General features: G+C 40.1%; 1 protein-coding gene across 9 annotated transcripts in view; it reads right to left on the minus strand.

The window, feature by feature from the left end:
• Positions 1 to 10275, minus strand: part of LOC134747188 (AT-rich interactive domain-containing protein 2) — a 37290-nt gene extending 27015 nt beyond the window's left edge. For 8 of the 9 annotated variants that reach the window (XM_063681776.1, XM_063681775.1, XM_063681779.1 and 5 more), the window contains exons 1-15: positions 9989 to 10275; positions 9691 to 9781; positions 9319 to 9428; positions 8779 to 8906; positions 8091 to 8303; positions 7063 to 7307; positions 6062 to 6337; positions 5028 to 5189; positions 4455 to 4619; positions 4078 to 4200; positions 3618 to 3740; positions 3076 to 3245; positions 1805 to 1920; positions 1378 to 1460; positions 475 to 594 (exon numbers count right to left, since the gene is read on the minus strand). In XM_063681776.1, the coding sequence (XP_063537846.1) occupies positions 475 to 594; positions 1378 to 1460; positions 1805 to 1920; positions 3076 to 3245; positions 3618 to 3740; positions 4078 to 4200; positions 4455 to 4619; positions 5028 to 5189; positions 6062 to 6337; positions 7063 to 7307; positions 8091 to 8303; positions 8779 to 8906; positions 9319 to 9428; positions 9691 to 9781; positions 9989 to 10083 (2220 nt within the window). In that variant the 5' untranslated portion in view covers positions 10084 to 10275. The remainder of the gene's footprint in view (positions 1 to 474; positions 595 to 1377; positions 1461 to 1804; positions 1921 to 3075; positions 3246 to 3617; positions 3741 to 4077; positions 4201 to 4454; positions 4620 to 5027; positions 5190 to 6061; positions 6338 to 7062; positions 7308 to 8090; positions 8304 to 8778; positions 8907 to 9318; positions 9429 to 9690; positions 9782 to 9988) is intronic. The other variant, XM_063681778.1, reaches the window with a different exon arrangement.
• Between the last annotated feature and the right edge of the window lie 886 nt (positions 10276 to 11161).

Here is an 11161-nt window from a genome sequence, read left to right on the forward strand (position 1 = left end):
GATTTAGTTGAAATTTGGCATAGAGATAATTTGAGTCCCGAGGAAGGACATAGGATAGTTTTTATGTCGGAAATCATCCCTAAGGAGAGTGAAAAGGGGGGTAAAATCGAGGGATTTAATGAATTGCCTGATAATTGATGTCAAGTAAATCTCAAATTGAATGATTGCTATTACTTTTATCCAGGCGCTAAACTTACTCTAGCTGCTGTTACTGATTCCACGCAGACGAAGTCGCGGGCCAAAGCTAGTTATACAATAAAGGCGTTTTGACGGCGGCAAAAAGGCATCAGTGCTAGTGATCAATTCATTAAACACGACTAAAGTGTTATCGATATCGATATGAAACAATTTCTAAAGTATATAAATCATAATGTACAGTCATATGGTTTTCGTGCCGCGTAACCAGAGACATGGGTGATACACGCGTTCCACAACGTCCACGGCAAACATGTTAGTACTGTTATTGCGACTTACTTGTTGCGTTTGTAGGGCGGGGCTTACTTTATTGGCGAGCAGGTGTTTTATTAGAGTTGTGTTGGTCGCGTTCGCATCGAGCGCGTGCGACAGCTGCGAGTGCTGCGGTTGGGGCGCGGCCTGCAATCAGACATGTACGTGAAAGCAAGGGCAGTGAGAATTTCTCAACCATTTTCTTGCGCAAAATGCAAAATGTAATAGCTACCTAAACGTACGCGAAAAACCTTAAATGGCGTGCAATAGGAGAGCCCTATGTCCAGCAGTGGAAGAGAGTAGGCTGATGATGAAGGGCAGCAAGAATTTCTCAACCATTTTCTTGCGCAAAATATAATAGCTACCTAAACGTACGTTCATCTAAAAACGCCCCGAAATTGAACCTCAAATATTAGATTAGCAAGGCATTGAATACCGCGCTAGCGGTACATTTCTTTTATTCATTTATTTATTTAATATGTAATATTAGCACTAACAGATAAACCTTACATTTCACAGATTTGAAGATCACAAGCATAAGAAAAAAAACCCTTGTATAGGTATATCTGCCCGCGCAGCATGGTTTCCCCTATCACTAAGTCCGTCACTTCCGCACTCACATACTTGTTAGAACGTGACAGGCATGGTAATAAGCGTACCGTGCTACGACTCCTGGTCCACAGTGACGAACGATTTTTTTTCGTTTGGGGCTCCGTCAAATATTTTGCTTTGCAAAAGGGTTACGTCATCAAAAAAGTTTGAGAACCGCTGCTCTAGAAGGTGCTGTTATAATGTACAACTAGGAAACAAATCAAATTCAAATATGTACTGTAAAACGTTGTGCGATACATGTGCGAATTTTCTATTTTTCGCACTTGTATCGTAATGTACTATTATATAATTATTAATATTAATAATAAATGCACTTACCTGCGGTTGCGATACGGCAGGTTTGACTTCTACCGTTGCCGTCTTATTCGTCAGCTGCGCTTTCAATATTGGTGATGCGGGTCCTTCACATAAATAATACATTTATAGCATGAGGTAAGTAAAAAACTGTTCTACTCCAATTATTTTCAGATGTAGGATATTTTACAGTACATATGGTGCTACTTTAGCACACTAGAGCGGTAATTAGCACTTTACGTGCCTATGTCGAAAATTTAAAGGGCCACATGTACTGTAAAACGTTGTACGATACACCGCTCATGTTTTACTTTATCGCCACTCGTAACGAATGATGTACCTGCTTTTCGCACTTGTATCGTAAGGTACTAATATTTTAATTGTAATGTAACAGAATGGACAGTACGAAAAATGTAGAAATTTGTTTGCGAAGATCTAAAAAAAGACTTACCCGCCGGTGGATTTCTGTTCTGCGTGTTCTTAGCTCGAATGCCGATGTAGACTTGTTGCGTCTCGCCCGACGGCAGCGTGATCGTGTTAGGGCCCACGGTGCCACCGAACACGGTCCTATAATCATTATTTTTGATGACATAAAACATGATTATTGCTACCTATCATTGTCTGGATTAGCTGTCAATTTTTTTTTATGTTAGGCGATTTTTATATAGGCCTAAGAAGCGCTGGCTGGACGTAGTTATAGCGGACATCAAAGAGAACAATCTCACACCTTAGGATGCCGAAGACCGGGCAAAGTGGAGAAGATTGAGTAGGAAAGCGCTGGCGCTAGGCCGGGAAAACGCTAGGTCGAAGAAGATGTTAGGCGATTTTGCCGAATTCTGGATCCCTCCAAGTCTTCAGTTGTGCCAGTTGTCCCAAGTGCTGGGTCGCCGACTGCGAGCGCCTCGTTGGAGCACGCTTATTGACCGAGTCAGGACGAAGCGTCTCCGTTTCAACATGGGCAAAAGCGCTTTCGGCTGTTCTGTTCTCCTCTCCTTCCTCACACCTACTGATTCTCGTGAAATGAAAATTACATAAAATTCTTTTGTCGATTCAGTTTAGTTTTTCTTCAAAATGGCGGATTTGGAATCGTAAAGACTAGCAGAGCCACTATTGTGCGTGCCTTCGAACAACACGGAAGGGAGTCGGGATTCGCACTATTTCCCCTCTGCCGAGGTACAAGCTCACCTGTGCATGCACACAACTAGCGCGGTGCGTGTTGTGACTCATCCGCACACAATAAAGAGATCGAGGTGTGCAAGATGGGTCTCTATTGTTTCCCATATAGTTTTCAGTCATAATGTATTGTTTGTCCGAATTTTCGTTAGTCATAATTTGGTTTTTCTCAGAAACGCGTAACTTTTAAGGATTGCCATAAAACAAACCTAACCTAACCTATCTACTTATAGGATAACCTTACGAATATCCTGAAAAGTTAACGGTTTTAGAATTATGACTAACTATAATCTGACAATAATTACATTATGCCTTTCAATAATTATGTCAAACAACGGGATCCCGTGCAGGATTTGTTTGTCTATTTATTTGTGTCGTCATTACAGATTGGATTTAGTATCTAGTGAGTGAGAAGTGCGACTGTGTGCACGTTTCCCCCCGCAAAAAATGGCAGAACGATTTGTACGGTAAGATATCACTTGGGCTCCTCCCTTCCGACGTGTAGAAAGTACTCGGAAGCCGGTGTTGGTCGAAGGTGCGTGCCGTTACCTGACAAGTCGCGACAGGTTGGCGGGCGCGATGAGCCCCTTCCTGTTGAGCTTGGCGCAGCAGGCGAGGTAATGCCGGTACAGTTCTGGGGCGTCGCAACTGCTGTTGTCGCCGACTGGAAGCGCCTCGTATGTGTTACGGAGCCACGCTTGGGCGAAGTGCTCGTTTTCCTGCGTAAAAAATGTAAATAATCTCACAATCAGAATGCATTTATTCGTTATAACATACATTGTATTGGTTTTATAGTTAAAGCGTATTGCGAACGCTATGTTTTGCCTGCTTACCCGTTCATTTCATGATTTCGCTTAGCTCTAGAAAGGGGTTTCCCTTTCAGAGATACCGCTAAAATGAAAGGGTATCCCCCTTCTAATTCAAAAAATTATGACATCTTACCGGGTTATCTTATCTTGTCGGGATGATTATAAATTCAATATACGCGATATAATTCGTTTTCATAATTTTATTTCAAAAATAAAAAAAGTTGTACTGTCAATACATGGAGGTGATATATTATTGGCCGGTAGTGTATGTACCTATATTACCTGAACAGTACGTTGTTGCATGTGTGAATGCTGGATGCTATTGGGCGGCGCTGCGGGCTGCGGAGGTTGCGATTGCGCCGGTACCTCGACTGCCTTCGTCGGCGTCGACGGCATCGGCACCGCCTGCACCAACAACAACGGCATCAAAATACAACAAACATCTAACTACAGTACATTGTGCAACATGGGGGGTAAGTGAAATATTGTACGAGAGTATATATTCACGACAACCCCCGGCTGGAGTTACACACAATATTTTTCCCCCGGAGTCACACAATGTTTTTCATCACACTTGCGAAGAAAAAACTAAATTTTAAGCGAAATCATTCTTAAATACATTCGTCCGCCATTTTGAAATTTTTTGGCAGTTTAACCGATATATGTCCGGCTGATACCTTCCGTCGCACATCGCGCGTAAATGCGGCAATCTGGAAAACGCTTCGTCTAGACAGGCTCTCACCTGTAGCTGCGTCGGCGGGTTGTGCCGCTCCTGCTCGCGCTCGGCGGCGGCCACGGCGCTCGGCCCGCTCACGGTCTCTACCACCCGCATGAGGATGCAGGCACGGGGCCCGTAGCTTTGTGCCTGAAACAGACGACCATTTTAATTTAATCTCAAACAAGATTTATGGAGAAGGGGATAACTTTCAGGGATGTATGTCAGATCAGTGTCAGTTATATGGACCGTTTTTCAAAGTTAAAAAAGTACTAAGAGCTTCGTCCATATATTTTTCGTCGCTGGTACAGTCGGCAGCAGAAGTTCCTAAGCGGGCGAGGTGTTCAAAATTACCTTGACACGATCTTATTTTCTTAACACACGTAACACTAGGGTACACTAACCTCGACGGTGACGAGCGACACGAGCGTGGCGACCAGGCCGGGCACGCGCGCCACGCACTCGCCCGCGCGGTCGCCGAGCGACGTCAGCGCGTACACGCACTCCAGCGTGCACACCAGCACCATGATGTCGCGCAGCGTCAGGAGGGAGCACACGTCGTGGTACACCTGGACAAAAAGTTATATTTACTCTAGAAGAACTCTTAATTTAAATTCTTCAAAATCCCCATATAAAAAATAGGGCCATCCAAATTGATCAGCCGATCCAAATTCATTCTGCACTGACTTGGCCAGCGACAGTGTAAAATAAAAATATGACGTAAACAGCCGTGTTCCGTGTTCACTTTCACTTTTGTTTTACATTTCCTAAACAGAAAAGGTCTATCATAAATCCTAAGCAGAAAATCGCCACTTAAACGCTGACTTAGCATTAATTAGATTTGATATTAAGAACTTAACACTTGATAAAATGGAAATACCGTAACCGAAAAAAAACCAATGCAATGCTATCTGACCTTCAAACTGAACTTCATAACCATTTCGTGCACATTTTTTTGGACAAAGACTTTGACATACCTTAGCCTCCAAAGATCTGAGTAAAGCGTCTTCATTCGCTTCGTTCTGAGCCAACTTATTGAGCAATTCTAATGCTGCCAGCACCCTGGCACGATCGTTGGAGACCAGTGCCGATTGAATTGTGGAGAGGATGTGACGAGAGATGAGGCAGGTCGCTGGGTCCTGTAGGATTGATTATCGTACAGTTATCACCAATAATATATCACCTCCATGTTTATACGGTAGAACTTTTTTTAAATATTTTGTTAGTGATTTAAACCTCACTACTTTAGGTAGTCTAGTAGTAGTCCTTTGTGAGAGTGATGAGAAAAACTAAGGTATCATGTAATGGTTTTTCCATAGATGTTTTTTTTTATATATATAGTCTGCTTTATTTTTAGGGTTCCGTACCTCAAAAGGAAAAAACGGAACCCTTATAGGATCAATCGTGCGTCTGTCTGTCTGTGTGTCCATCTGTCACAGCCCATTTTCTCCAAAACTACTAAGTTAAAATTTGGTACACATATTATGTAAATTTGTGACCCAAAGACGGACATGTAACGTAAACAAATGAATTTTAAACATTGGGGCCACTTTTGGGGGATAAATAAGAAAATTAAAAAATAAAGTTTTTCTAACTATATCATGATATCAAATGAAAGACCATATTTTAAGAATCTCAAATATTTTTTTTTTGTATTTTTAAAATAATTAGTTTAAAAGTTATTTAAGAAAATAGACAAAAACTGACCTCTTTATTTCTGAAAGTTTCTGTGCAGTCAAGCGTGAGTCGGACTTAACTACTTAGTTTTTGATCTGTCCCCTACGGGTTTCTACGGGTCTGCCCGTCTCTCTGTCACCATGTCACCAGGCTGTATCTCATGAACCGTGATAGCTAGAGATTTGAAATTTTCATAGATGATGTATTTCTGTTGCCGCTATAACAACAAATACTAAAAAGTACGGAAGAAGGTGGGTGAGTCCGACTCGCACTTGTCCGGATTTTTCTAATTGTGGTCTAGAGCATAGGCAGCGCACTGACAGGGTCTACGTACCTTTATAATGAGTTCAGTGGAGATATTCCCAAGCGCGTCCAACCCCGACTGCCGGAGACTGCCCACCCAGCAATTGGCACACAGCAGCAGAAACCTTATCAGCGTAGTATTTTTCGCCAAATACTGGACGTTTTCGTCGTGGAACGACAGAGAGCGGACTATGGAGGCTATTTGGAGGACGCGTTGCGTGTATACGCAAGACGCGCCGCCTGGGAGCTCGGGGGCGAACAGCTGTTCGTCCTCTGAGGGCTCTGTTACCCAGTCTTCGTGTGGTTCCTATAAAAAAACGTATAAGGTTAATTTATTATTTAGTTTGGTAGATTCGCGTTGTTTATGGAATGTGTTGCAATTGAAAAACGCCTAGCTAAAGAAATCTGTTAGGACTTCTAAGACACCGATTGGTTCCAAGTTCCAAAGTAATGATGCGAAAAAAGATGTCGCTAATGGAATGGTCAGAGTCAATCAGTATGTCATTCTAACCATCAGTCTGCCTGGTCGCCAGTGAAATTTGAAAACTTCTCTCTGTCAGCAGGTTTTTTAGCTTTGACTTCTGGCACATTCATTCATAAGACAATGTGTTCTGGGCCACTAACGCTTGCACCGTCAGCTTCGGCTGGTTGCTAATGAGTTGTGAGGACTTGGTTTTATCAGCAAGTTTTTGTCTTGGTATTCTTATCTTCTCCATAATTTCCTGAATCAATTCCTCTTCCCCACATTCATTCATTAGACAATCCGTTAATGTATTTTGCGCCGTAAAGCCTACACCATCAGCTCTGGCTGGTCGCCAGTAAGTTGTGAGACCTTGGTTTCATCAGCAATCTTCCCTTAGTATTCTTACCTCCTAGATAATTTCCTTAATCAACTCCTCTCCTCCGCACACATTCATGAGACAGTCAGTCAATGTGTTCTGAACTACTAAAGCCCGCACCATCGGCTCTGGCTGGTCGCCAGTAACCTGTGAGAACTTGGTTCCATCAGCAAGCTTGCCTTGGTATACTTACCTCCTCGATAATTTCCTTAATCAATTCCTCTCCTCCGCACTCATTCATGAGACAGTCCGTCAATGTGTTCTGGGCCGCTAAAGCCTGCACCATCAGCTCCGGCTGGTCGCCAGTAAGTTGTGAGAACTTGGTTTCGTCGGCGAGTTCTTTGGCGCCGCCGCCGCCGGCGCGGAGCTGCCAGAACTCGTGCGGGTAGCGGCCGCGGGCCTCGAAGTAGGAGCGACCGATTGTGTCTCGGAGACTTCCTAAAATGACAGATTGAATAAGAGATAATCATGGTGGTGGCGACTGGCGAGCGTGTATGAGGAATGTTATAAAAGTGAAGGAAGCGAAAGAGGTATGTCAGGATCGTAGCAAGTGGAAATCCGTGGTCTCTGCCTACCCGTCCGGGAAATAGGCGTGATTATATGTATGTATGTATGTATGTATAAGAGATGGTATTAAGGTCAATACAGGTAAGTGTGCTACTTGGTTCTTGTGTTTAGTGGCAAATTTATAAACTCGCAATAACCACAAAATAATTTGTAAGCAGGCCCCAATTTGAAGGCCAGCCACACTTAACCTAGTAGCCACATTTATCCGTATTGACCTTATTTGAAACATGCATATCACATTAAGTTTAAATTTTAACAGCTCCTCTAGCTAGTACTTTGCGGGAATTGCGGGTCGAGTCGCGCACGTAATCTTTCTAATTGCGCAAACTGCGCACAAGAGAGAATAATCAAAAAGCCTTTATTAACCTTTAAATGCCTGCTAGAAGTTGAAAATAAACTAACATTCGTTTGAATAGTAATGTAGAACTAATAACAATATTAAATTTTCTGCTTCAGTTAGTGTTTCAGTTTTGCGTTTGACCGCCAAAACAGTCCACTGAAATGCAGCTACCAGGTTCACTATGACGCGCCGCGCATGGCATGGTAGGCGAATACGCCTAACGCGCGAAGTAATAACTTTAATAGTCATATCTCTTTAGTTTTGTAGTAGACAAGATTAACATAACATACTGTGGTTACTAAGTACTAACTTACCATGATTATAAACACCAGCATGTGCTAGTAAGAAGTCCAATATATGCGGAGTTGATCCCAAAGGCATTCGGTTGGAGTGGTCTGCAGCAAGCACTGTGCACACATTGACTGCAAAGTCCTGCTCATTAGGCATGGGTGATAGGAGAGACAGGGCGAGGCGCTCTGAGGGCCCGGCCACGCGAGTCTGCGCTGTGCGAATCGGCTCGCCAGATGCTGAGGAAAAAGATATGTTGAAAAGATTTTTTATTGTATTAGTGCAAATATTGTACTAGGCAAAGCCTTCTTAATAATAAAAACCTGTAAGATATTATATTTTATGCCTAATGGACGGATTTTTATGCCAAGACATGCCGAAACCGAAACTTCGGTTGGACAGTAATTTTTTATGGTGGTTATCAAATGTTAAGTTTAGGGAAATCGTAACATAATTTGAGTGGCAGAGCCTATCCACTATTGTTTACTATGAAAAAAAAAACAATGAGTAATTAGTTCTATGGGTGCCTTTCCACTAATACTTACTACAAAAAGAATCAATGGAAGCCAAAAATCATCAAATATAATCTATCATTAATAAAGGCCCAATTCAATACAAAACCTGTTAAGATTCCATGGTAAAGCATTTGTAAACAATCACCAATATTAAATCCTTTTTCACATAATTATTATAAACACAAACATAGTAAATTACCAGAATAGTATTGCCCCCCTCCATGTGGTGTCCTCGGTGGGTCTCTGCCTCTCCCTCTGGTAGTTCTGAGGTCTTCATCTAGGTCATTATCGTCATCTCTACTTGGAGGGCCCTTAGCTTTCTCATACCTGGAACAAACACTATGTTTAACAAATACCTATATCTATAACTGTGAAATATTTAGAAACTAAGGTAAGGTAAGGCAGGTACAACAACTGAAAATAGTAAGATGGCTAGAGAATGGTAATTTCCACTATAAACATTTTTTTTTATGTACAATATTAAAAAATAAATGTGGTAAGTATCAATGAAATTATGACTAAAATACAAGGATATTACTAATAGTGATATTGAGAAGCATCCATAATAAATATTAGAACATTCATATGTAGAATAGATATTGATGTATTAATAATTAGGAATGAAACAGTAAATATTCATGATAGATAAAATTTAGCAAGTTTAGTCTCTAAATTCTATGGTGTAAGCATAATATATGGTTTCTGAAAAAAAAAAACACAATTTCGATAAAATACTTACTTCTCTAGATATGTCCCATATATTCTTCTCAGCAATGTTGAGCCATTGATGCAAGGGTGTGGCAATCGCAGGGGGCGCAGAAATGAATCCCACAAATCATACAAATTTACCTGTACAAAAACAATGTCAAACTAAGATTAGGAGGGTAGTGCAATTAACAAGCTACTAACATTCAATCAAATGGATAAATATTAATCTATATTCATAACTTAAAAGACTAAATGTGGAATAACTGCAAAGGATTGAGGAAGGACAAGGACAGTTTATTACACTGTAGTAAGTGAACCAGTATGATCAATTCCGATACACATAGGTTACAGAGACCAATTACTACATAAGTAAACATTTGAAATGAAAAATCATAAAACTTACCTTACTAATACCACCTCGCTGTTGTACCAGTGTATAGAATAGATACAAGTCTATATCAATGGCATTTACTGACGGAGTCTTAAATGGTATTCTGAAAGTAAAAAAATAGGTTATAACTATTTTAATTGTAATAAATAAAATAATTTAGCAAATTAAACTAGTTTAATATTGTTTTACATTATAATTACCCTTGCCACGGTCATTAATGTATTTTTATGAGTGAGATAACGACAGAAGCATCATGCCAAACTATAACATGATACATAATATAAACAAACGATTTTCAATAAATACTTACCCTTTGCTGTCGTTAAACTGCTTTAATTCCTTCAGAAATGCCTCCTTATCCTTAAGATACGTGCTGGATTTCGTATTTATTTGTGGTTTAGACATTTTTGGTCTAAGAATAGCGGTACACGGATAACTCTATATTTTAAGATTTTAACACTAACACTTAGTTTATAGCACTTAGACTACGATAAATGGTGAATATGTCACATGGTAACTAAAATCCTCAAAAATTACTAGAAATTAATTCAAAATACAAGAAAAATCTAAAACTCGGGGGCAAGCAAAAATACCCGTTCGTCCGAGATGGTTCCTAGCGTTTGACAGAATAGTTAGACTGGGTGTACACAAGCAACAAACATCGCCAAAGATCATTCCAAAAAGCTAGCATGGCTCACATGGCTGTTTTGAATCATACCGTGTCGTATTAATTCGTGGTTGCGTGGGTTTCACCTTAATAATCTGTTAATATTTCATCTTAATAATCTGTTAATAAATGTCAAAAGTATGATAAAAGAAAACCGACGCAAAGACCGTGTGCTAGGTATGTTGTAGTTTAGGTAAACGAAATTTTTGAGCCAAAATTAAAAAAACCGGCCAAGTGCTCCTACTTTATATTAGTGAAAATGTATCTTAGAACACCCACCCTAACTATTCTTTTTGTGAAATTCTTAGTATTAAAATTTGATCTGTATAATAATTCAATATTATTATGGAATAATATAATCATCAATAAATCGCTCTGATATGTACATATTATTCACCATTCATAAGTGCTGGCCTACATGAATAAAGTATATTTGAACTTTGCACTTTATTTAATTAATAACGATAACGAAACCACTACTTTACAAAATAAAAACTGCCAATAATTGCCAAAATGTCTGCACAAAAAGTACTTCATGAAAAATTAAAACGAAGACAAGTTCAAAATCAAGAATAATTATTTATTCATCGCCAAAATAATTTTGATCTAAATGAGTGGCATATTTTGTAGATTATCAGATAAGCAGATTACTTGAGATAAATTTGATGTTTATGAATTTAAATAATTCATCGTCATATTACCCGGGGGCTTAGCCAATTTGACAATCATTGATAGAAAACGCCAATTGAATCTTTTCGTGGCATCTGTCACTGTCACCCCGATATATATTTTCTTTTCGTTTGGTGTTTGTCGATG

This window comes from Cydia strobilella, chromosome 14, assembly GCF_947568885.1.
Source record: "Cydia strobilella chromosome 14, ilCydStro3.1, whole genome shotgun sequence".
In the NCBI taxonomy this organism is placed as follows: Eukaryota; Metazoa; Arthropoda; class Insecta; order Lepidoptera; family Tortricidae; genus Cydia; species Cydia strobilella.